The 27,957-nt window shown below is 36.0% G+C and overlaps 1 protein-coding gene across 5 annotated transcripts; it reads right to left on the bottom strand.

Annotated features, from left to right (window-relative positions):
• Nucleotides 1-642: 642 nt before the first annotated feature.
• On the bottom strand, nt 643-27,915 carry aspg (asparaginase homolog). 5 transcript variants are annotated; one of them, XR_013786794.1, is made up of 17 exons: nt 27,336-27,651; nt 23,960-24,089; nt 20,165-20,276; nt 19,785-19,910; nt 19,269-19,352; nt 18,284-18,410; nt 16,181-16,293; nt 13,419-13,604; nt 13,239-13,352; nt 12,821-12,940; nt 11,538-11,633; nt 9,722-9,885; nt 4,716-4,802; nt 4,024-4,123; nt 3,777-3,842; nt 3,374-3,454; nt 643-1,665 (listed from the first exon to the last, which is right to left on the bottom strand). XR_013786794.1 is itself a non-coding variant. In XM_079458895.1 (17 exons), exons 1-17 carry the CDS (start codon nt 27,607-27,609, stop codon nt 1,545-1,547), a joined length of 2,058 nt encoding a protein of 685 aa, XP_079315021.1. In that variant the 5' UTR covers nt 27,610-27,651; the 3' UTR covers nt 657-1,544. The 5 variants fall into 5 exon arrangements, 4 of the variants coding, with proteins under 4 accessions (XP_079315023.1, XP_079315021.1, XP_079315022.1 ...); XM_079458895.1 differs by lacking the exon at nt 3,374-3,454 and adding an exon at nt 2,330-2,356 and having other exon boundaries at nt 657-1,665; nt 3,766-3,842; XM_079458897.1 differs by lacking the exon at nt 3,374-3,454 and having other exon boundaries at nt 656-1,665; nt 27,336-27,915.
• Between the last annotated feature and the right edge of the window lie 42 nt (nt 27,916-27,957).

The raw sequence follows: 27,957 nt of genomic DNA on the forward strand, positions 1-27,957 counted from the left end.
AAGAGCAATCAGCATCTTACACGTGTTTTAACTCATTCATTTATTGCCCTTAAAGTTCACTGCGTGTTATACATCTGTAGAACTATTTTGAATCCACTTGTTTCTATTGCTATAAATTGTTAGCCTACACCTTTGCCTAACACATTTGTGCTGGCAGAAGCACGTGTAACTTATATGTTTGACAACTATTTTTCTATTTATCCATGTTGTATTGACCTAACAAATTTCATTTTGTAATATGTTTAATAAAGTTTACTATTTCTTTTTTAAACCAAAATACATTTGAACATTTTAGGTGTAAGCATTCAAAGGCTCGGGGCCACTGTTTGGTATCATTTGAAACCATAACAATTTAAACTGTTCCCAGCATTCCATAGACATGTGTATACTGGTATTTATAAAGTCTTGTGATCAAAAGAGGGTTGACGAATGGAAGGTTACTTAATCGTCATTTAACATGTCATCTGTGTTGCCTTAGATGGGTATGTGAATGAAGTCCTATTTTTCATGAAATGTAACTTTTTCGTTGTGCTTAACACACCAAACTATTCATTTTCTTGATTGTAACAACATTTTAAAACAACTTTATACATTTGGCCACAACGGCACAATAAAATACAACTTCATAATACAAACAATGTAGAAACAGAATGTTTGGCAATAACGTTTTATTCTATTTATTATTTATTTGACAGTTGGTTATTTTGAACACACATTTATTTCCATTTTTCACACTACAAACAGAACACTGGCATGTGCTGACAACCTGCAGGAACATAAAGATAAGCCGGTGTGTTTCTATTGCTACAATTTAAAAAGCATCTATAAACCGTATAGGCAACTTCTCCTGAGGTCCTCTAAGATTCAAACATAAAGGAACAAAGATAAACAACTCACATTCATACCTTTATAATCCATTTTGGTGGACAAACACTGTTTTTAAGAGTCACTTCTTTGTTTGATTTTACAGCATCTATTTAATACAGCACTTAGGGATATTTCTACACTTTACTGCCACCAACACATACTGTATATGATTAAACATACATTCACATCAAGTTGAGAGCATAGGTAATTCTGACAAATGTGTATATCAAGACTAGTGGATTAACACATTGAAAAATTTATATAGTTTCAAACTGTATACATATACAGTTAACTGACTACAAATTAACCTGAGCCATACAGATTTGATAAAATAATAATAACGGTGGCCAGCAGGAACAACTAAGTGCAAACGGTAACAAATGATGTTACCATAGAATGGCTTAAGAGGTAAAAAACACTGAGCACTTTTTAGACATTTGTACCTTTTCTAAATGTACTCTATCTCTGGTTTTAGAAAATACATCAATACTTTCTAAGTAAAAGTGTCCAGTCCTGTAAAGTTGCCGGACAAAATGTGCTTGCAATGACATACATTTATGATTGCCTATTAACATCACAATACATTCAAATCGGAGGGCTGACAGCGAGGCTCTTCAAAAGTTGGATGGATTAAAACATAGCATGACTTGTGCTTTTTTTGTAGCTGTAGTTTAAGATTAAATGAGAAAACTATAATTTAAGAAACTCAAGAAATGATAACAACAGGAAGTGACAGCTAGTAGGACGGCCTCCTTAGGATCTTGTTGGACAGGCAGTGAACTCGATAAACTCGCCATTCTAGAGAAGAAATAGATAGACAAAAATGTGTGCGCACTTCTTTAAAACAGCCAAATATTTTATCTACATGAAAACATCTTTACAAAATATACTAGACATCTTAAAATATCCAAATGACACTCCATGGAAAATAAAAAACAATGCATGTTTCCCACATTTATCTGCAGTTATGCTTACAACAGCCATAGCAAAGTTTGAAACCTGCATTGTCCAGTTTCTTTGCTTGAAATCATAGTTTCATGTCAAACAAACAATAATGTTTAATATTAAGTAAACATTATTTTTCTCGACACTCATTTCATGCCAAAAAAATCATTTTCATGCAATCATTTGCAGAGGATTTGGATCATTTTGTATATTTTCAACATGTGAAACATACAGTTTTCAACTTTCTTGCTCAGAGTCAGACCAATGTCTCCTTTAGTAAAATGAAAATCATGCAATCTAAAAAGTTTAGTTTAGTTTTGTTAAATTAAACTTCCTTTGAAAGAAAAGCATCGGTTTGACCACAGCTTAATGTTTATAATACATCTTCTCAAAACATATTACAAGTATAATATTACAGTTGGATGCATCGACAAAAACTAAAACATGAAATTCACCAATCACAGCACATCGCATCGCAGGGTAAACAATGCTTTACTTAATATACACCAGAGTTTACCTCTTCCTCATTCTCCTCAAATACTGGCTGCAAGAAAAGGCATTTTTGTTTTGTTAAATAAAAAATGTTGGATTTCATTTCCGTTAACGGAAAGTATCATGCCAATGACACACCTGTTTATGAGTGAACATTACATGAGCACAATGTCCTTAAATGTCTTTGTTACACCACTACCACTGGATGTTAACTTTAAAACAACAGACATGGTACATTTTATATTGTCTATTTGAAAACAATGCAGGTGGGCTTTTACAATATTTTTTATGTCAGCACTTGTATTTTTCCAATTGATTTAAACATTTTCTCACCACTTTAAAGCACACATTGCATATTAGGGTGTCTTTAAATATTATGTACATACCCAAGACAAAGTATATGTAATTACTGTGTGTTGTTAAATTGTGCATTTAAAGTATGTGCAGGTAATAAAATAGTTGGCATCAGAACCTATTTCAGTCTGATTCATATGAATTCTTGTAAAGATTGCTTTTTTTTCATTGCATTGCAGTTCTGAAAACTTGCCTAAAAGATCTAAAGAGTATCAGGAATTTTCTGTTGCTGGCCCGAGGGTGTGGAATACCCCTCCACCTGCTATTAGATCTGCGCCATCAATTGCTGTTTTTAAATGCCGCTTTACTTGAAAACATATTTGTTTTCTTTGGCATTTTCTGCTGAAATTTAAAGTTGAATGTGTTATGATATTTTCTTCTTACTTTTTTACCTCCTGTTTTTGTGTGTTTTATCTATTGTTTGCCTAGACATATTGCACATTGCAATATCTTTATTGTACAGCCCTTTGTTCTACATTGTAGTGGAAAGGGCTTTATAAATAAACTTGAGACTTGACTTTTCCCCTATATCTATCCCTAAACCCACCCAGAACATGTTTGTGCATAAGTAAAACATATCAAATGTTTTTTTATAAAATGACACAGAATGTAAACACACCCAAAAAGTAATTAAATTCCAGGATTTACTTTCAACATGAATAAAGTTTCTGAATAAAGTCTCTGATGAATAAAATGACTTGAAAAGTATTTTTACCTCGTTGCCCTCATCTGCCTGATGTGAAAAAAAGTGAAGAGTAGCAGCAAATAAACATTAAAACAAAGAAATATGTTCAGCCTGAAATAAAAAGATATTTTGTGTTTGCAACATTTGGTAAATCTGAACATATCAGTATTTGAAAATGCAGGAGCGTGTAGTATACTGTTTGTGTGCCGTTAGAAATGTATACTATTTGTGTGTTCTTAGATGTACATAGGGTTTAAAATGATTCTCAAATGTATAGAAACATCATCCTTTATGGGTGTAAAGCTAACTTAGGGGTCCGGTGTAGACACGGGGGTGGGGTTTTGTGGGGTTATTTCATATTATAAAATATTAGTTTCTTCCTGTATGTGCGTGCATCTGTGCGTGTGTGTGTGTGCGTATGCGTCTTTCCTACCTGAGTTCGGTACTGAGCAGCCTGTTGTAGAAAATCAACCACCTCCTCAAGCCCAGAGGCTCTCGCCTAGAGAAAACATTCCAACAATTCATGAAACACTTAACTTTGATAAATCAGAAGCCACAATTCTTACCTAATACAGCACAATAATAAAAAAACAATGTTTGTCTTTTTCCAATCAAATGGCATGTAGGCATTGGCCATAAAGTTATGGTTAAGTATCCTGAACACTTCTCCTTTAACTCACCACATCAATGGGTGTCTGTCCATCATAACTGGACGTGGTTAAATCAACTCCAGCTAAGTGCCAAAGCTCCAATGCCTCCAAGTCTGCACTGGCCGCAAGACTGTAAAACACACACCAGAATCTCTACATGGGCAATCCCAACGCTGTAACTTCATGAAGTATTACAATCATTCCTGCTATTAAAGACTTCTTAGTGAATGTATATAGTTTATTATTACTTGCAAGGGGAAATGAAAGGTTGATCATTTTTATCTCATTTTATAAAATGGATACTTCCAGCTTTTTACATTGTTGTTGCCTTTGGTTGTTAAAAGTAATAAGATGGTCAGGGCTTTGTGATACACTAAATTTTAATGTTTCGTTTTTTTTCATAGAGTTGTGCTTAACACCTCTTAGCCACCATTTGAACATACAGCTTGCTATGGTTTAATGCTTCAAAAAACAATCCAACTCTTAGCGTTGTAAAGGTCTTAACTGACACTTGAAGAAAATTGATGAAGGCCTTGACGGTTTGATAGGCCATCTGACACTTGTTTGTTTCGACTCAAATTCCACAAACATCTCTTCTGTCTCAGTGTTATGTTGTCCGGGAGCATTCTAAAGTCCCTGAATTACTGGTCAGACCTGAGTAAATGCTACAGAGAAGGAGGGGGGGCGTGAAGAAGAGTATGTTTATGTGTTGTGTGAAAGACCTGCACATCTCTGTGCCAGCATCCTCCATTTCCTCACGGGAGAAGTGAGCTCCAGTCTTCCTGAGCAGCTTCACCACGTCCTTATGCCTGCGGATACATAGATGTGACATACAGAGAGGTGACTCGAGGAAAGCCAACACGATGTAGAAAGGTCAAGACAGAAAAAACATTCATGCATTTGGCAGCTGCACTCATCTGAGGCGCCCCATATGGTTAAAGTCCTCTCTACTACAATCGTAATCAAATAATCGATGTCTTCAGCCATCATAGTGAAACTTTAATACGAAGTCTTAGGGTTAGGGATATGAACAAACACCCATCACAAACAACTGTATGAGCACTATCACTGCTTGCCATAACAAACACGGTACATTAAACTCTTCTCAGGGAGTAAGAGGTCACTCATCGCACACAGAGGTCTAGACACGCAGAGACGAGCAAAGACACATGAGAAATCATTGTTAACTTAATACAAATGCATTTAAGTGTGATTTTATGCCAGACAAAAGATAAGGGTATGGAAGAGAGGTGCAGCCAACACTTAAAAGATTAAAGATTGTGACTTTTCCATGACTTTCTCGTTTCATATAGCCCACCACTTTATAAGCCATTGTCTAAAACTTTTCTGAAGAAGTCTACATGTCCAAACTTTAAGGCCCGGCATGCTCTCTTTTCTTAGGGATGGCTCCCTTCAATTGAAGTCAATAGTCAATATTTTTTGATAAATTGATAAAAAAAATTTTTTTAAATGTATTACATGAAATACAATTCAAATAAAAATGACAATTCATCATCAAGAAGATTGTTTTTATAATTTTTTATTGAAAAATAAACAAACCAAAAATTATTAAAATAAAATGTAAAATAAATTTACATGATAATTTAATGAATTAAAAAAACTATGTAATTCAAATTTTAATTAAAATGAAAATACATATATAATGATATGATATGAAATAAAAAATATTTCACATTGGTAAGCTCAAAATAGTGATTTATTGAGCCTTTGGGTGCGATTTAGAATAAAGTTATATAATTTGACCTTTACCCAGGTACAAACAGTGATGGCGATATTTAGGCAAAACGTGACATGTTTTATGTACAGAGTAGGGATGGGCGATACCAATTATTTTCTTTCCGATCCGATACCAAGTACTTTCAAGACAAGTATCGTCGATGTCGATATCGATACCGATACTAGAATGAAATGTTTTTATGTGAGTGATTTTATATAGTTATTTTTATAGCCATCATCATTCATATTAAATAAACTGAAATGGACATTTTTTACATTTATTAAAAAATACTGAACATTATTAATTAAATAAACAAAGATAACACTGTAGGCTATATAACAAATTCATGTCACACAAACTTTTTTCTACCCTTTATAGGTTTTTGAGATGAAACAAGTAAATGTTGACATTCCTCTTCATCCTGTTTAGGGTTAGGGTTAGATTATGATTATGATCTCCAGATTATGCTTCTTTTTCTTTCAGTCATGATGACCGTAGCCACGCACTCTTTAACTTCGCGTCACACGTGCTTGCTTGCCTTAAACAGAGTGAGCGAACAGAACACTAGCGGAGATACAACGGAAGAAGTAGTTCCCATTGCAGTTCCTATTTAAGTAAATATTTCAATAATATACGGCGTACTACTGTTATTAAAGTATCACAAAATCACCAAAAAAAAACAGATAGGATCGATACTTCTAATTGAGAATCAATCTTTTTGATACAACGCTAGTATCGAAAGTATCGATACTTTAGGATCGATCCGCCCATCCCTAGTACAGAGAAGAAATGGTGAGTTAGATGGCCAACCTCAACCCTTCGATGGGGGTTCTTCTATTTGTAAGTTAAACCATTTGTAACAGTTATGCTATTAAGCATCGCTTTTTAAATGAAAATCTTGACAGCATGAAAAGGTGTTACAGCCATGCCTCTTGGAGCGGAACTTAGTAATATATAATAAGGCAGTCGTCTTGCGTAGAATGCAGGCGTGGCCGTTCCCTAATCTATTTTCCTTTAGACCTCACTTTTGGCCCTACCCATCCGTCGCCCATCCAGTTTGTTCTGTTTCTCCTCACTAGTCAGAGTATCTGCTAGACATGAAACTTGAATCAGGTAGGGCTGGTTTAGAAAACGCCCCTTTCTTTTTGCCATCTCCTGTTTTTTTCACTTTTCCCTCAAAACTTTATTGATGAAAAATATCCAGAGATCCAAAGATTTCAATCAGACTGTGGTGATGTCACAAATTTCAATCAGATTTGCTCATTTCCCTTTGATTTTTAATGAATCGGAGCGAGACTGTGAGTTGCTCCCAGGTCAGTTGAACCTTTCATTGTTTTGTTACGGGGGGGGGGGGACATGTTTGGACTTGCCCGGTGTAAAATGATGCTGCAGTAACTCTGGTGTATCCACTGACAAATACACATATTGTACATGAAAAATGTGTTTAAAGCAGCAGTTATTTGATATACTTCACATGTTACTCCGAACCTATAACACTTCAAGGCAACTGTTACAGCGAAATGATGATGACTTTAGATTTAGAACATTTGGGGTATGACACATCCATATATTTACTTTATGATAAAAGCTACCAAACTGCTTCCAATAGGTTCTGACATGACCCATAAAAAGGTTTTAAATGATGTTCATTATGACAGATTCGTGAATGGATTAACCCTTGATAGTTTTGAACATATTGTTGCTGTCCTTTTAAAATCTCCAAATTCAAAAACGCTGGACTTTTAAAATGATTGAATACAGTGTTGTCGAAGTTCACCAGTTATTTAATACCTTTTCTTGGTTAAATATATGCAGTGTTAAATCATTATTATTAGTCACCCTTTATGTTAAGTCCAAAAAAACATGAAATATGGAGATGCAAGGTTTCAGAAGGACATCAGTGGTATAGAGAAGAATCTCTTATGCCACTTTCTATCGGGACACGATGCTAACACCCCGTACCCTTAAACTCTAATAATGAGGTTGATGTGTGCACTGTGTATTATTTCTCTTCAGAGAGAGAGACAGAATACGACATTAAGAGGCTGTTGTTGGTCTCTAGAGGATTACAGTGAAAAAAAGTGCAAGATTTCGTCCTAGTTTCCTGACTGTTCCATTAGATTTTTTTCGACATGCATGTGGTCATTGGGGTAGAAATATATTAGTTCATTTATATGCACAGGCACAGTGGAATTAGGACAGACGTACATTTAAAGTGACAGTTCACCCAAAAATGAAGATTCTGTCATTATTTCCTCACTCTCTTGTCATTTGAAACCTTTTTAACTTCCTTTCTTCTGCAATACACTAAAGAAGAAAATGTATAAAACGTTGGTAACTGAACAGCACTGGAGCCGTTCACTTCTATTGATTTGTACTATAGTTGCGGTACATACCAGAGCTCTGTGTGGTGTCAGTTGGCTAGAAGTCAAGAGTTAAAAATCTGACAAACAGCAGTGAAATGAACATTACAGGGGAAACCGGTTTAGCTGTAGATTTACTGCACAGGTCACTTTTGCATGCAGTATTTCAGCACAAAAAACTGTCTCCGATAGCGTTTAACCATGAACTACATGCTAAAACAATGCTTTTCAGATGCATATTTGGTTATTCATAATAGTTTGTTCTTTTAGCTTTTAAAAAAAATCGGTAGTACATAGGTTTGATTCCCAGGAACATACTGATATATACATAGAATGCAATGCACTATAGTGTAGGATTAGTGGCTGTCATATGCTCAAATGTAATAGCAAACATCTTAAACATGCTACAACAACACAGAAGCAAGGGATGCTCCTATCGATCCGTTCGAATTTTACACCATTCAATTCAACCGACTAACATTTCTAAAAAGATTGTTGCATCTCTTTCAATTTGCATTGAATAAAACATATACAATCAAATGTGTTCATTTATTTCTACAAAATTTGTACAGATGTGGTGCTTTGATGAAGTCACAACGACTGAAAATCCAGATCAGGCTTAAAGAAATTCTCCACCCAACAATTAAAATTCTGTCAGCATTTGCTCACCCTCAAGTTGTTCCAAACCAGTAAATGTCTTTGTTCTGATGAACACAAAGAAAGATATTTGAAAAATTGAAAGCAGCAGAAAGTTCTGGGACATCATTGACTACCATAGTAAGATGTTGACCTTTTTTTGTTGAACACAAAATTTGATATTTTGAGGAGTTTAGAGGAGACCTTTGACTGCCATTTAAATGTTAAATGGTAGTCAATGACGTCCCAGAAATAGCATTCGCTAACATTTCCAAAATATCTTTGGAGAGAGTAAATCATGACAGAATTGAAAATAAATGTATTTTCATATAGCCCAAATGGTCATAAACAACTTTGTTTCAGCATGTCTCAAGGTGACAGACAGATTGACTGGAAGATAGCAAGTTTCCAAGAACAAAGGACAAGGAACAGAAATATTTTATTTGGTAATGGTTTGTCATACACCTTCAGTGAAAATGACATGCCTACTCGTTCGTTTTTCACATTTTGGACTACAATGACATAATCAAAAGCAGGAAATAACACTGTTATGACAATTGTGTGGTGACCAAAAAATAGGAATATCCATCAACACTGTCTTATATTTTAGCTTTTCAAAGTAGCCCCATTTGCTCCAAAAATACCCTTTAGTTCTAAAAGTTCGCCGATGTTGAACACAAGCTCCGTGAAACAAGATCGGCATGGGCTAGAAAACCAATAGATGTGTTCTGTGAATGAGGTGGACAAAACTACAACAGTAATTACATTAAAACCGAAACCTCCAGATGACTTTTTGAGCAAATCAATGTGTTATGCATGATAAAAGACCTGTTGTACGACATGCCCACACACATCTCCACACCCACGCGCTAGCAGGGGCGAAAACAATGACAAACCTTCAGTCACAGTGGAACATTCAGTTACTGTGTGTCCACATTCACAAATGTCGTAATGTGCAAGATAAGTATAGAGTTAAACCACCTAGGCGTACCTGAAGCGAACGGCATTGCGGAGGGGTGTATCGCCGTAGCGATCTTTGGCGTAGACGGTGGCCCCCAGACCCAAAAGATACTGCACCACTTTCAGATGCCCTTCGCATGCGGCGATGTGGAGAGGGGTACGGCCATCATAATCGGCCATGCTCAAGTCAGTGCCCTGAATAGAAAGATAATCATTTGTATCGTGCTTTTTGCCTTTTTAATAAAATAAACAGAACAATTTTCGTCAGTGGATGAGTAAAAATGATTGGAAAGGGATGAAGACGTCAAGATGCAGGCCTGACTGGAACCTGTGAAGCGTATAAGCACTAAAAATGTGCTTCCAGTGTCATTTCCAAATTTGTGTTGGAGGGATGGAGCTAAAATGTCATTAAGAATAAAAAGCGAACAGATTGGCAAGGAAACTAAAACTAAAAGTGTTTGAGGGGTAGTTCCCATTAAAGGGTTACTTCACCCAAAAATGAAAATTCTGTCATCATTTACTTACCCTCAAGTTTCAAACCTGTATACATTTCTTTGTTAAGTATAACACAAAAGAAAATATTTTAAAGAATGTGGGAATAAGTTCTGCGGCACCATTGACTACCATAGGTGATTTATTTCTACCGTAGTATTTCAAAGGTGCCCCAGAACTTTTTGGGTGAACTACCCCTTTAAAAATAGAAATTCTGACCTTATTAATTCACCATCATGTCTTTGAAATCCTGTATATGATTCTTGCAAGACAAAACATGTCTCAGTGGTTTTGTGTACATACAATGCAAGTCAATGGAGGCCAATGTGTTTGGTGACCATCATTTTCTTTTCAAAAAGTGTTCTGCATACGAATTTAAGGCACCGTCCACCGTGTGAACGGGATGATTTTCAAACGAAGAAGAAAAAAACCCTGTTTATGTAAAATGGGCGTGTCTACTGTAATCCACATAATCATTCAATATCTATTTAAACCTTAATAGCACATGTTTGACCATGAGAAAACATTTTTGTAGAATTATATAGCAGAAGCTATAAAAATATAAAAAAGATACTTAATTGTTTGTCTTGTCCTCATAAAACCCTATTTTGTGAGGCAGTTTGCTATTATAGATTGCACCAATGACCTTGAGAAACCTTGTGAAGTCAAGCCAAATCCATTACATAATGTTTACATGAATCAGGATTAGGCTTATCAGTTGAATGGCGATACAAATAAAACAGGACAACAGTGAACTAGAGGCCTTATCTAAAAGCACCCTCATTATCAAACTGCATATGAAATAAACATGTTTTGGTGTCCTCTTCTGTTTAGCTAGGAGTACCATGACTTGCAAGTTTTATGTTTGCGATTAGCTTAGTAGGGTCAAAGTTTATCTTATATCAACTGTGTCCAAATTGATAAGTACTGTATATACATACAGTATGAAAACTACAACGCAATAGGCAGACTAATATGTTTTGTTGTGTCAAACGTGTTGCAAACCCGTCGATGAATAACAAGGTTGTAATCATCTAGCGCACAACATAAAACATATCGGTCCAATGGAAAGACGTTAAGCTATTTTAAAATAACGTGTGCACGTGTCCTTCAAAAAAAATTGTCAGAACAGGTCTGAAAACAGGTCTGAAAACAGGTATTCGGATTTCTGGTTGAAGGGCCATTTGTTCGCAGGAAGTGGTGGTATTTCCGTCTACCTGATTGAATGTTTGTGTATAACGAATGAAGAACTACCCCGTGTGCAAACATCTTAACAAAGAGTGTCACATATTACAGTCACTGCGTAGGCATGTGCTGGTTTATCGGTATGTAACGGCAAACACCCAACTGCTTACCATTTCTTTTATGGCCTCCAACGCCTCGATGTCTCCAATCTTAGCAGCGGCGCAGGCCAGGGTGGGTGTTAGGGCATCCCGGATGGCTTCAAGCTCCTAGAAACATCGATTATATATTAGTTACGAACTGATCAGAGTAACATAGCTGACAATTCTCTTAATGTTTATGCGTGTTCATAAAATGTCTTTAAAGGGAGAGCTCACCCAAAAATACAAATTCTGTCACCATTTACTCACTCTGATTAAATGTCTTTGTTCAGTTAAACACAAAAGAAGATACTACACAGTCCTGCTATAGTAGTCAATAGTTCCCCAGAGCAATTTGATTGCAAACATTCTTCCAAATTTTTTTTGTGTTCAGAAGAACAACAAAGTTTATACAGGTTTGAGACAACCTGAGGGGGAGTGAATGATGACAGAAACAATAATATTTGAAGTGCTGTCAAATCATTGAATCGTGATTCCAAAATAAATGTTCTGTTTATATAATTCATATGTGTGTGCGTGTGGTGTGAAAATGTATATAAATGCACACACCTGCATGTATATACTGCATATAACAAATATTTACGAAAATATGCATACATTCATATTTAAATATTATTTATATTATACACAAATATAAATACTGTATATCATGCATACATTTCTTAAATATATATGTTTGTGTAGCTACAAATAAACATGCACAAATCGCACACATATATTGATAAAACACAAACATTTATTTTGGTGTCAATGAATCACGATGAAACGATTTGACAGCACAAATATTTTTCCTTTCTCCTAAAACAATTTGAAGATTTTCGTGAACTTTGAGAAAGATACTCTTCCATATACTATGTATATTCCTCCACATTCTGTATATTCCCATATATCCTGTTTATTCATAAACATTTTGTATAGTCATACAATATTCATTCAATACGTGTCTGTATATTCTGCATTGTATCCTTCAAATCACTGTAGATACTGTCGGTACTCTGTATATATTTACTTTACAAGATGCATACAAATATAGTCGATATATATTCGCAACACCGTATGTATATACATTTATATGTGAACATTCTTTATGCTCATATATTCCGTATAATATATGTATTTGTTTTGTATGTCTGTACATATATTTTTTTCATGTGCAATGACAATAAAGTTAAATCTATTCTTATTTCACAACCTCTTTTAGCTCTAAATATAGCTTTAATATTTAAAACAGTATAAACTCTGACTGTTTGAACTGATCAACAGTGTAATATATAGACTGCATGCACAGCCCTCACCTCTTTACAGCTAATGCTGAGGGACTTGGCAATAACTTGAATAAAGCGACTGTCGCTGAGAGACAGCTTTGCCCCATCCAGGTCGGCTATCATCTCACCACGCAGATTGCGGCTCAGCATCTTGTGAACAAATAACATGTTTTGACAGTTTAAAATAACACGTCTCGCACGGTATGGAGCGAGCTGCTCCAAGAGAGTCAAAACTGACCTTCTGTTAAAGCCATTTTAGGTGTTGTGTTTCTTCAAAGGCTCTGTGGACCTTTAGAAATGAAACCGTTTGTGATGTCAAGATGTGCATTTAATGTCTAGGTCTGACACTAGAATTAGATGACTAATATGGTAGTAAGCCTTCCAAGAGGTAGTTGAAGAAACACCCATATATGTGATTAAATACATATTTTCGGAATACTCTGCATACCTTCTTTTTTTCTAACGTGCTGAGATCTTTTCTTGCCAGCACATAGGAGAGTTTTGAAAGAGCAGATTCTGGGGTCATATCACACCCAGCGACCAAACCCGCATCACTCAAAGCCTGAGAGAGAACAATGAGGGATTACACGCTTTTAGAAAAGAGCTATTCACAAGCAAACAGCCATACCTTGCCAGTGGCGTACGAGGTTGTGACGGAGCCCCTGAGACACTGGGTGCAGTTCACCATAATCACTTCTCTCTCTGTGGCTTTACGGATCTCCTCCAGCAGGTCTGCACGATTGTCAGGAGCATTACCGCTGCCGTACGTTTCCAGGACTATTCCCTCCATAGGAGGCTGCAAGAAGGCCCTGACCTGAAGAAAGAATTTGCAACCCGTCTAACTTCTCTTATGTTAGAAGATATTGATAAAATCATTTACAACTGGGCTTATTCTCAGGATGTTGAACGATGACGTTAAAAGGGTCATATGACACGGCTAAAACTAATATTATCGCTTGTTTTAGATGTAATGCAATGTGTATAAGGATTTAAGGTTCAAAAACGCTGTATTTTCCACATACCGTGCATGTTTGTATCTCCTCTTTGCACCGCCTCTATGAAACATGCAGATATTCTTCGCTCTGAAAAGTGATGTGTGCTAAGATTGGCCAGTTACTACAGTCGAATACTACAAGCGTGTGACAGAAATGTGACGCTCTTACCATATTTCGGACATCAGGTTCCAAAGCAATTGTATATACAGGTACGCTCGCCTTACTTGTGTAAACACGCAAGTCAAATCGTACCACAAACTGATGTAGATTTGTGGGAGTGTGGTTACAGAAGGTGTTTCAGGCAGGTCTGGGTGAGCATTCGCTTTTAGATAGAATGCATCTTTTGTTCCGACACTTTAATTTGTGCAATTTTACGTGTCTTATACATGCATGGGCAACTTATTACACACCAAAGAAGAAAAACACATATTCGCGCCATATGACCCCTTTAAGAGAGTTTTTTTCTTTTTCAAAGCTATTATTTTTGTAACCTTTACTACATTAGTATTAACCAGCATGAAGTTACTGTGGTATAGGTGAAGCAAGCAAAGAAATTTCCAGGCACAAAAAGAAACCCTGTAAAAGTAAATTATTACTTTCAATTGAGGTTCCGAGTAGTTATGTCATCCATTGCTAAGCCAAACACGTCCCACCCCATAGGTTTCCATTTCCTCTAACTTAACCCATTGGTATGATTACAGTCAAGCTACATTAGAAAGACATTTTGACTTTAGTATAATGCGGAATTATGCACAACTAGTGAAATATAAATTTTGGTCCATTTAGATTTGATGTCAACCGTAAGGTTACGTGTAGAAACAGAGCTTATCTATGCAGGATCCGTTTATTAACATCGAAGGTTTTAGGTTTTAATTTTCTCAAGAAGTGTCCCAGCGGGACGACTATTCCATCACGTCTCCACATTGTTTTACTTTTGGGTGTGTGGGGCCAATAGTCCCACAGAGAAAAGAATTAACGGCGCTGTAGATTTAAAGCCCTGGTGGACCATGCGCCCACTATGGCACATCTGGAGTTGCTCCTAAACACCTGCACACTCAAGGACATATGAGAAAAACCACAGACATGATCTTTGAGTTTTAACTCGGGTCAAATGAAAGATAAGTCTGTTTCAACGTGATGGCTAGCATGCATTTCTAGTTACTAAGCCAGTGATAGTTCTGTTAACTCTTAGCATCATTGCAATATGTAGATGAAACTAGCACAGCGCCTACAGACATTGTGTTATAAGCGAGCAGCATAGTCATGTACGATATTAACACTTCACAAATTTCTTTACAGTTGCATGTTATTTTAATCCGATTTTCTACGGAAGTGGTTATTAGCATTACGGCTATAAATGAACGTGATGAGGAGTTGTAAAAAATACAGAAGCGTACGTGAAGGATCTGCCATAAAACCTGAGGTCGTAAAGGAAGATAAAAAATCTGCTTAGGCAGTGCATGGCACAACAGCCAGATTGAGGTAGTAAATATTTGCTCCTTCCCCCACTGCTCTTAAAAGAAGTGGCGCAAACGGTAGTGCCAACTCCTGGCTTTTTCCTAAAGAATTAGACATGCTCCATAACTCTGTCTCATTACATACAGAACAAATAACAGCGGATAACCTTGCGCTAGAAGTGAATTCAGTCATTGTTGACTTACCTCTATATTATATATTTTTCAAAACGAAAAAGACTGAATACTATTAAGGCCAAAAAACAACAACAGAACACCCACAAAAGCTACATAAATGTAGCTCATATATATATATCATTATATAAACAGAAATCTTAACCTTCGCTGTAGCTATTTAATCTCATTCCCAAAAAACGAATTAAACCAGGTTTGTATTCAGATATTTCTGAAAACACAATGTTTGTGAATGAACTAAAAACAACGTGAATGAGATTTAAGAGTAAGTAACATCAAATTGAATTCAATTAGTAATATCTTTGGAGCATTGCAGTGTCAGTCAGTTAATTTTCATAATTTGGAAAAGGCCACCCAACACATTCTGCTCAATTTCTCCTCCTGCGTCCCATAGGAGTCAAACAGGTTAGAAATAATATATGGGCGAGTAAATCATGACAAAGGAAAATCACTGAATTTCGTTTAAAAGAGACATTATAAAACGGTCAGTTCTGGTCCTTGATTCTGATTGGCTGAGCCGAGATCTAAGCCTTTATAAAATACCCTGCTTTTTAACTGCTAACTGCTTACATAGCCTAAATATCTCTTTATTTTATGGAATAACAGTTTTATAAAAGCAATAAGCCCCACAAAGCAGTGGGTTACAGTGCATTTTATAACAGCTAAGGTGGTATTCAAGCTGTTATGAAATGCACTTTTACCCACTAATGCTTGGGGCTTATTGCATTATTACCACGCAACCTTACTGTTTCAGCAGTGATTCCCGGGAAAATACGCAGGAGACCCACGTTACGATTCATCTGTGTGCTGACGGTGAATTTAGAGGTTGTGTTGGATCGCCATACAGTATCCCAGTTAACTGAAAAGCAAGAAATGCTTATTAGCAAAATGCTGAATATTACATTTTACAATTACATTACATTTCTCAATTTTTAAAAAGCACAGATTTGAGTGGACATTTCTGCGGGTGATTTACAACAAGCCCGACTCCTACAAATGCATTATGCGATAAGGTCAGATGCATGCGTCCACGCCTTTTCAGCGATAATTTTCATTGCGAATGTTTAAATACCATCAGTAGTTTTTATTATGTCAAAACTTACACTGAAATTGTAATTCTGCAGAGGTTTTGCCAGTAACTTACTGTAGATTTGATACTACTAAATATTTCCCAATTGGTACTGTTAAAATATTTAAAACTTCATAAATTACAATACATTTACATAACAAGAAAAGTAACCCAAGATATTAAGTCGTGTTCAATGAAAGAAAATATAAGAACTAAGTTGGTTTTTGTTTAAAACAAAATTGTAAATTAAATCTACAGTAAGTTACTGGCAAACCTGCTGCAAAACTACAGTAATGTTTTACAGTGAGGCGTTTGTGCTGCCGCAAGCTGTTGGTACATCTGGCCTTTAACGGAAAATTCTTTACTATTTTAAACATATTGTTCTACTTCAGACAATAGTTATACATTCAGTTTTTTATAGACTCCATGGTATAGACGGTTTCAAAGCAAAAACATACACAAACGTTACTGCGTATGCATGCGTTCATTGACTGCCCTAAACTTCCGGTGCACATTCGTAATAATAGAGTGCCTGTAGATTATTTCTGATAACAAGCAACAGAAACCGAGATGAACCGTTACTTGGCTAAACTGGCCTCTCCAATATTTTGATTTTAGAATGCGATAGATACCAAGCTCAACCGCTAGATGTCAATGTACCATACGGCTTCTTTAAATGCGTCAAAACTGCAGGACACATCCAAAAAATAAATATTTATTAAACTTAACAAACAACAAAATTCTACAAATAATTTATTTAATAGAATTATTATACAATAGAATAATAAATTAATATCAGCACAGATTAAATAAAATTATTAGACTTTAGCCAGGCCAATAACAGCACAGATCGGAAGTTAACTGCAGTCAAGGCGGGTGCGTCCAATGAAACGGTCTATATTTTATTTTTAGAAAATGTTATTCACCACCCCGATAACATTTTATGAAAAACTTAAAAGTAACAGGCTACAGCAGCTACAATATAAAACATGGACATTTTCTTTACGCATTTATCAAACGTTAACCTGAATGTGACAAAAAATGCTATCTGAAAACCATATTTTATCTCACTGTTAAAATGATATCGTCTATCCAACATTTGTTACTCGCTATCTTTAGAAACATAGAATAGCGATTAAATGTGAGCACTTTTAGCGTGTTTCATTGGTTGAATGTACTGAAGGAGGACGTCCTTCACTGAGTCAATTGAGTCGAAATGAGTTTGAATAAACTGGGACATGTCATTCATAGTCTAATATCATCTGTGTTGCAACACTGCATATCCAATAACTGAACTTTTCTGAAAAATAACAGTAATGACCTGGTTAAATTTGATGCAAGGGTCAAGTAAATGATGTCAAAAAAGTCTAGTTCTATTTGTAAGGAACCTTTAATTACACCAAGTAAATTAGTTCCACCAGTTAGAGTCATTTTTTTCAATTTTCGTCAACCAAAACTAGACTAAAACTAAAATGATGGGGATGACTAAAATATGACTAAACCTAGATTGCTTTTTCGTCAGAAGAAAACAGAATCAGAATTTGCTGTGAAAATGAACACTGTATGATAGTCAAAGGTGCCCCAGATCTGTTTGATTGCAAACATTCTTCCAAATATCTTGCTTTGTGTTCAGCAAAGCAAAGCCATTTATAGAGATTTGGGGTGAGTCAATGATAATAGAATATTTATTTTCGGGTGAACTATCCTTTAATAAAGCCTCATCGCCAAATGAACAGGCTAATTTCTGAGCAGAACAATGCATTGAAGTTGATGAAGTTACTTTTGATGTCGACTTCAGCATTGGCCAATGGCGGCAGGTTTGGTGAGCAAAACGCGTTAAAGCTTCCTGCATCCACTTTGGTGACACGGTTTCCCCTGTAGAGTTTATGATGAAAGTAGAGGCAAACCTGTAAAGACAAAGGCAGAAAGTGAACATTTCATGTCTTTCACTTAATTCAGACATTATTTTAAATGTCTCTTTATTATTCTTAAGTATTTTCCACCAGTGATTCTAGTTCTCTGTCAGTCCTTATTAGAACAGCCTATCACGGGCCCTTCTAAACTTGTACGGACTTGTTTGGCGGGTGGTGTACAGGTGGATTGTACTTCATGTTTACGTAATTCTGGTTAAACAATATATTCAAGAATTTGAATTGCCTTATACGAATGCCAGAAATGAAATATCTTCAGGGTTTATACATATATTTGAACAGTGTTAAATATTTTCAATTTGCATTTCAGAAACCTGATTTCAGACTTTTTTTATTTGTAGCTCAGTGTTAAGAGCATATAGCTCTAGCAACGCCAAGGTTGTGGGTTCGATCCCAGGGGATTGCACATACTCGGAAACAAATGTATAGTATGATGCAATGTAAGTCGCTTTGGATAAAAGCATCTGCCGAATGCATAAATGTAATGTAAATGTATTTTGCTCACACCCTTGTCATTTCAAACCTCTAAGAAGCTATTTTGAAGAATGTTGTTCACCGAACAGCAGTGGCACTTATTCACTTTTATTGTATGGAAACAAAACCAATGCAAGTGAATGGGTGCCAGTTAACAACATTCTTTAAATTCATTTTGTTGTGTTCTGCAGAAGAGAGTCATGACAGGGGGGTGAGTAAATGATGACAGATTTTTCATTTTTGAGTGAACTATCACTTTAACACAAGCAATAAAATATGTCTTAAAAAACAAATATTGATTGTTTTCTGTATGTGTAATGTTCCAGTGCATCTCAGAGTAAGAACAAAAGGCTGTCTCACCTCCGGAATGACAAACTGTCCTGCTATCAACAGCGCCCCCAAGAGGTTGTCCCTACCGTCGTTTCTCATTTCATAAATAGGCACCTGCCAAACACAAGATGGTTGTCAAGTTCTAAACAAAACATTAACACACTGTTTTGATGTCAGCTAGTTTAAAATGAATACTTAAATTAAAATGCCATAGTTGTAATTCAGGTGTTGCTTTCAACTTTGACACCATGCTGTCTTTTGTGCATGGTTTCACCCTTGTCACAGGAACTCGAAAATCCATTATAAATCATTTATGATGTTTCAATATATTAAGTGAAAATTATTTCCATCGATATTTGCACAAACGCCATGTCATGTTATTTGCACAACAACGAACAATCTGTTCACTACTCAAACTTCTTTAAAAGTGGTGTTCTTGGTCATCAGGCAAACAACAGTGTCATTTGAAGAGCATCAAATGGAGCGTAATAAGAAAAAGCAAACGAAACATAACAGACACGTGTAATGGTGGTTAAAGTGCATTACCTGTGAGCCAGTGAGGATGACCGGCTTTCCAAGGTTCTCGCACATGAAGGACAAAGCAGAAGCCGTGTATGCCATGGTGTCTGTACCATGCAGGACAACAAAGCCATCGTATTTCTCATAGTGTTTCTGTGAACATGATTGAAGTCCTATTTTGTAATGGCTTTACGGTATTTAAAGATTTCCCAGATTGTACACAAACATTTGATATTAAAGGAGCGGATACTTCCTTAATCTTTAAGCAACACATTTCTTAAATCCACAAAGTCAAAAGGAAATCACAAACTGAATAAACATCTCCAACACGTGTGCTATGAAGATTCTGTTATTACAATTGATGTCAAAGGTCATTTGTACACAATCAAATGGTTTGTGTGTTCCACCTCAATGTCTTTTCCAATAGTAGCCCAGTCATCTGTGGTCATATTGCAGGAGTCCAGCAGAGGAGAGTACTCTAAAATAGTATACACTATCCTCTTATTCTGTTTGGACCATCTGTTGTAAAAGAGTGTAAAAAAGATGAAATGAGAATAATGATGAAAAAAATGAAACGCTAACAAGCTCCAGATGCAACACGTTTTATTTAAATAAGCCAACGCTGTTTGTGACCGAACAAGAATTTGTTAAGTCAAACCAGTCAAAAACAAACAAACAAGGCCAGATTTAACATGGAAATGGAAAGATTATTCACAAACAGTAAAAGCTGGACCGAGTTCAGGTTCTCTCTCCGAAAAAGCAGAAAGGGGGAGGGGATATAAGAGCAAAGTCGCTTTTAGGGGCTCGTCTGGTCAAGCAGCGGGGCGTCCCGTATAGTGAAAAGCAAAAGTGCAGACAGAAAGATTATAGCCCTTTGAGAGCAGGTCCTTGTGTATTTGTGTGATTTTGTGCATCACGGGAGGTGGGATGACCAAATGTTGTCAAGAAGCAGACCTTAGACTTTGCTCATCGCTCAGGGGGCGGCTCCCGGAGTAGGTGGGGGTTATTGTTATGAGGAGGGGGAGCGCTCTGTTGTGATTTGAGCGCATAGAGCGGGCAGATTAGCATGACCTCCATGTCCTAATTAAAAACGGGTGGCTTATCCTAAAACCGCATAAATATTCATGTGGTCCCACAAGTGCTGTTACATCGGGCCACCCTTGTTAGATGCACAGATGAGCTAACAGTCATGTGGCTGCTTATGGCTTGCGGAAAAGATTGCATTAATCTCTGCGTTTTTGAAAAGAAATCCCTCCCAACAAATAAAGACACGGAGGAGGGTGCAGCCCGAGCCCTGTTAGATAGATCAATGGAACAGCAGGAGTGACGAAGAACACCGACACACACACACTACGAGGAAGAGGACCAACTGTTCAAATTATAGCCTTCAGTCAGATATGCAGGCACAAACATATGTTTATGATCATATAAATGAAATATCATATTTCCAAGTATCATTTACTTAACAGTGTTGCTATGGGAGCCACCGTCATCAATCCTTATACAAGGTTTAAAACAGGTACAGGCAGAGTTCACAATAGTACAGAGAGAGACAGAAACTGATGTTGTTTTGACTTGTTTGACATGTCCTTTACAAGACTCTTTATTAGTCATTTAATCGGTAGTCTAAAGCACTTGTCAGTCATCTGGTGCAACCTTTTATAAAAGGAGAGAGATTGAATAAAAGCAACAATCTGTAGTTTTAAGGCTTTTAAATTATCACTTGGGCAACCATATTTAATGTGAATGAAAGAACAGACATTATGACAAATGGGATGATGGGGTTACCGGTTTAAATCCAGATCAGGATTTTTTTAAATGTGGAAATACAGGAATTATCATCGTAAAGATATGACACCAGCCAAAATAGCTACATTTTTACATGATCAAAGCATTAAAATATGATATGATCATATAATATATTTACAGTTATACATACAGTATATATACAGGTGCTGGTCATATAATAAGAATTTCATTAAAAAGTTTATTTATTTGACAAATTCCATTCAAAAAGTGAAACTTCTTAGTTGGCCAAGATTTCTAAAAATCCTTTCTTTGTTTCGGTCTTAAATAATATTCAAATTTTCTGAGCTACTGAATTTGGGATTTTCCTTAGTTTTCAGTTATAATCATCAAAATGAAAAGAAATAAACATTTGAAATATATCAGTCTGTGTGTAATGAATGAAAATAATATACAAGTTTCACTTTTTGAATGGAATTAGTCAAATAAATCAACTTTTTGATGATATTCTTATTATATGACTAGCACTTGTATTATGATATATATATATATATATATATATATATATACGCACATAGTTATTTAGGATTTTTTTGTTTGTACATGTATTGCTTGTTTATAATTCCAAAATATTAAAATGTACTAATAGCAAAGCAAACAGATATCGTGGCAATTAAATGCATCTACACAATAATAATAAATTACAAAATATTTACTAAAAAGAAAATGATACATTGTCCAGTAGGTTTGTTAACATCAAAACCCCAAAATGTCAACCACAAAGCAATGATTTAACCAAAAAAGAAAATTATTTTATTTAGAATGGAATAGATATCCTGAAGAATGTTGGTAACCAAATATGACTTTCACTGTATCGAAACAACTACTGTAACATTTCTCAAAAGTATTATCTTTTGGGCTCCACAGTAGCGCCGTATAAACGTTTTAAAGTCCTTTTTTGAAAAGTGAGACAGTATAAACAAAGAAAGAATTTTTATTTTTGGGTAGACTATCTTTTCCACAAATATTTGTAAATAACAAAATAAGGAATATATCTAGGCAATATGGGTTTTAACTACAAGCATTAGATAACAAGCAAATCAAACCAGTTTGAAGCCCATAAAAGAATTCAGCAATAAACATTAAAGAGGATTTTTACTTCTAAACAGACATGACATATGTCAACTTCTGTAGGCTAGTAGTATGGAACTAGGACTTCCGCAGACATTTAGTCAAAGTAAGTTGAAAATGAAGAATACAAATAATCAAGTTATCTCAATGAGTAACATGAAAAAGGTTGAAACTCCAGTCTCCAAACAGAGTAAGTGGATTAACAATGTTTATGTGAAAGATGGATCTTTAGATGCACAAACCTTGGGTATACACATTGGTGGCATAAAACCTATTCTTCAAAACTGCCTTCTCACAAATTCACTCACCTGAAAATGAATTAACCTGTCGATATCAAGTTAACCAGTTTGTTGAGATATTATTTTAAGGATCAAACATATGCGGGCGGCCTTAGCAAATAAGCCATAGTTCTCAGCTAAGGCTATGATAAAAACAGCATCGTGCAAACACATTTTTAGCGGTTTAATGTAAAGCTATCTAGCCAAGTGTGACTTGAAATGCCTCTTAACACCAGGTCTGAATTCATGGCACATCCCTGACAAAACTGAAACATTTAACAATAAATCATTTTGAATCTTTATGAACTCATTCACATTGAGACCATAATATGCTCTGCTTATCGGTTTATTTTTAGGTCCTAGGCCTCTTTTAAATAGTTAGGATGCAAGTAATTTTTTCGAAGATGGCAGAAATTCTGCATCAAACTGCATTAAATAGATAAAACCTGTGGATAGCTCAGAATTGACATACCATATTTAACTTTGATTTTAAAATATATCATCCATCATAATTAATCTGCTAAACTCGAAGCGCCACACAGTAGAGGTTTAGCTATAGCAGCAGCAAGAACGGGCAAAATACTGCACAAAGCATGCAAACAAATACACATATACATGTGCTTATACATATATAAAATATTTCATCCCACACGGGCAAACATTATGCTACCAGACCCATGAAATAGTTGATCAGCTGGATAAGTGGGTTTCCTGTCAAAATAACACACACTATCTGTAAACTTTAACACGTCTAATATATAAGGAAACAGCACCCTCCATTGGCTACATGACAGAAACACCTTAACTCAATAATTACCCATTAAATATGTCTATAGAGATATTCTGTAGATAGAGATATTTACGAATAAAGTTGATGACAGGAAATGTGTGAAGTTGCAGCAAGTTAAAAAACACAAGTGAGCTTTCATTTACAAAAAATTCATTACAGTCCCTAGACAATAATATCTATAAGACAACAGCTCCACAAATGACTTACTTATATGTTTTTACTTCTAACACAGTTAACAGCACAATGTGAAAACTTACGGCAGCACCAGTGTGTTCTCCGGAGGCTCGTAGTAGTCGTACAGTCTGGTTTGTTGTGCATACTGCTCATCGTGCAAAATGGGAAGCTTGCGTAGAGTTTTGACTAGAGCGTTTGGTTCTGGAGACAGCACTGAAGAGATAGAAGAAACGCTGATAAGAATAGAAGAAACGCTGATGAGAATATAATAAACAAAGACACAGCTGACAGCAGATGCTGTAGATCACACATTAAAGTCATAAACATTACATTATCAAGGTAATTCAACACAAGTAGTAAACATTATAACTACAGATATGGAATTGCAGTGTTTGCATCTGTCACACACATTCCTTATCTCACTCGAGTCACTTCTCAGTATTGCTTGATAGCATTCTGTTGAAAGCTTTTTTTTGTTTGAATTAAAATACCTTTGTTATGCTAAAAATAATTCCATTCCTGCATTTTATCCTAAATACAAATCTATAAATAATTGTTTCACTCTTTATGCATAGCTTTATACAATTGTGAATATTACAAAAATGATCACGGTTAATACAATTTCTATGAAGACATAGAATTTCTTTGATTTTAACAATAAAACGCATTTAAAAATGACCAAAACAAACTTCAATTTGGTTATAATGAAAGGCATCCACTTTAAATATAGCCTATATAAAAGTGATAGCTTTAAGATTTAACGTTTTTTTAAGTACGTGTATACACCGGACCTGGGCACGACACAACAAAAAAAATTACGCATTAGAACCCATTATAATTTTTTTTGTCCACACTGGATGTGGCGCGGTGCATTGTAGTGTTGATCATGTAAACCCTATAGGCCTATTTGTTTGCAGCAGACTGGAAGATACAATTCAGTTTAGTTTCATGGAAAAATTCAGTTCTCTGTTTCTGTTAGGCTACAAGCGAACTTGTCCTTGAACTGTAACCAAACTGGTAGAACATGGCTTACAACAGCAATACTGCTCAAGGGGAACAAATAAAAAATTTCCCTTGAAGTGGCTTTGCATAAAAGCTGTTGCCAAAACGTTTGTCCTGGGTCAATTCTTTGAAAGACTGAATTTTTTAAACCATCTTCCAAATATTTATCTTTTCCCAATTACATTTGACGTCAATTAAAAAAACAAAGATTTGAGTTTCTGTGCTTCCATAAGAAGCATAGGAGAGACAAATCACTTCAAATACAAATATTTAAGCGTAATGTCCGTGAAATATAATAATAATGATATACGCCACATCACTTTGGTTCAGTTATGTTTGAAATATAAAAACTAAACCACTCTTAATGTTTACTTTACATAATAAAATCACCATGTGTGTATCTCAGCTGCATCCAGGCCCACAGCTGGGCACTATATTAGCAGATGAATATATGTGAATCTATGTGTGTTATATTGGCTGTTGACATTTAATAAAGATCACTTTCTCCAGATCCTCAAATGTTAGTGCTACCTCTTCTTCAGTTAATCCCACTCATTTTCTATAGGGTTCAGGTCAGGGAACTGGGATGGCTATGCCAGGATCTGTATTTTTGTGTTCAGTGACCCATTTTTTGTTGATTTGGATGTTTGTTTTAAACCAATGTGCTTTGATGCAAGATCTAACCACGATCCATTATAAAAACCTCTTACCTTTTGAGATTTTAAAGACAACAGTGAGGGTATTCTAATTTAGCCCATAGATTATATTTACATATTTTCAGTTTATATTGTCAGTTCTGATTTATAACGAAACATCTAACAAATCATTATAAAAATCTGCGATTTTGGCTATTCTTTCAAACAACCTCTGTAACCACGTGCATATTTACAGATGAAATTTGATCATGTTTATATACTCAAACAGTCGATAACAGTGACAGGTTGTTGGAAACCCTTTTTTGTACTCATTTCACTAAGGAGTCACCTGTCGCATGTGCTGCTTCTTCCTGCCGCTCACTGAGACGATCCCTGCACGGAGAAGGAGAGACCTTGCGGTTTATCGAAAGCTAAGGTTTATCGGAAAGTCACTAGATTTGTGGCTTTGTGCTTCTCCAGAACAAAAACTGCTGAAGGGCTCGTAAAAAGTTAGTAAATCAAGAGACAGACTTGTGTACGTTAGAAACACTGTTTTGTGTGCCCACTTGCAAGTGTGCGAGCCCGAGAGGCACACGGCAGAATGAATATTGCAAAAACATTGTTACGTGAAATTTTGCCCCCTTGCTTGGGCCCCCAAGCGTGCTTGGGCCCCTAGGGCTGTGCTCATAATGCCCATTGGATAATCCGTCCCTGCGAACAACTTGTGGTGATGGAGGTCCTTTATTTTTATTTGATTTATCTGACACTAAAACTAATTTCTGCAAATCTCCATCTGTGATCTTTGAAAAGGCTCAAAATATTATCTTTGTTGTGCATTAAGACAATATGCATACACACATTCTCTTTCAGGCAGATTTGCAACATCTCCAGTCCATTAAAACTTGTAAATGATTACCCTGGTGTTGGAAATGGGATTTTTTGTTTCAACCATTTCCTTTAAAACCACTTTCTATTTTGTGAAGCTCAACAATATTTTGCTGCACATCAGAACTACATTCTTTGGTTTTGCCCATTGTGATGCATGATCAAGGGGGTTTGTGTTACCTAATATTATTCTGTTGTGAAACAAGAAGTCATGACTAGACAACATCATGTTTCTAGTCACCTTGGTGTGCTCAGAAATGTTTTATTTCAATGTGAATATACTGTACTTGGGAATTTTACTCATAAGAATGGGTGCCAATATATGCGGCCATTGTATATTAAAGGGAATTCATAATGTGATATTCACTCCATTTCAATTTGTTTTACTTGAATGACATTTTACCAGCCTTGTTTGCTCATATTTGCCAATGACAGTGGAGGTCACTGCCTGTATTTGGACACATACACATAAAAGCATAAAGAGGCAAAATATAAAGCCAAGTAGCTTTTTTTAAATAAAGACATCACAAGGCGAACGTTTTAAGAGAACGTATATAGTGAAACATACAAACATACTGTGTGGCATGTCTATAATTCACATAGTGAACTACACCATGTGGATGCTCTGCCTTATAGGAACTCCATCCATATTTACATAATGTCGGTGGATTGTTTTGTAATTGTGCAGTGAATGGAGTGAAAATACATTTTAAAGCGTGTTTTAAACTCCCGAAATATTTTTGAGGGACAAATACTTGTACTGTAGGTAAAAACACAGATGCTTTGAGAGCATGTTGTTCACGTTCCCTTACTCTTCGCTTAGTTCGGTCCCTATGTGTGTGCAGTTACACGTAAAGATGAAATCGTGTAATGCCATTTCAGTTTCAAGCCAAATGAATCGTCTGTTACATGATGCTGCAAGCAGTCAGGTGTTTACCGTTATTGTGGTACGTCATCCCGATGGTTCCGCCGGTGTTTATGACCAGGACCCTTGCTTCTGCACTTGGACTAATGTCCCCAGACTCCAGACTGGTGGTGCTCGATCTCCTCCTCCTGCGACCCTGGCCCATGTTGGCCCGGCTAAGACTCGTCTGTGACTGAAACATGTCGGACTGATCAAGTTGATTTAACCTGCTGTGGGACAGGGCTCGACCCAGCGAGCTTGTGCTTGCTGAAGACGGTGCAGAGGTGGTACGCTTCCATTCCGCCATATCTGACTCGTCTCTTACTAGCTACCCCCCCATACGGACTGTTCCTTAAAGAGACAGTACCTACAGTTTCAACACTGAAACGTGGCTGTAAATGAGGATGCTTATATTATATTATATTATAGTATAGTATGCCCGAATAATGAATTTGTTTCAATTTTTAATTTAATAGAACTTACATGTAAAAAAAATATTTACACGCATCAGGCAATATATGTTGTTTCTTACCAGAAAATGAAAGGCCATGTGTTATTTAGTCTACATATGCAATGTATCCATTCAGGAGGTCTTAGATTCTATTTATAAAAATCGTTTGCACGGAACTTGTTTAGATTTATATCATGTGTCAAG

Source organism: Barbatula barbatula, assembly GCF_947034865.1.
Source record: "Barbatula barbatula genome assembly, chromosome: 6".
NCBI lineage: Eukaryota > Metazoa > Chordata > Actinopteri > Cypriniformes > Nemacheilidae > Barbatula > Barbatula barbatula.

Bases quoted from the DNA above. Each gene is read 5' to 3' on its own strand.
- aspg (XM_079458895.1), bottom strand. From the start codon at position 27,609: ATGGCGGAATGGAAGCGTACCACCTCTGCACCGTCTTCAGCAAGCACA. The intron at 19,911-20,164 runs GTGGAACACACA...TCATGTTCACAG, and splicing joins CTATTGGAAAAGACATTGAG to AAACACTATGAGAAATACGA. The intron at 4,803-9,721 runs GTACGCCTAGGT...ATGTATCCGCAG, and splicing joins CGCAATGCCGTTCGCTTCAG to GCATAAGGACGTGGTGAAGC.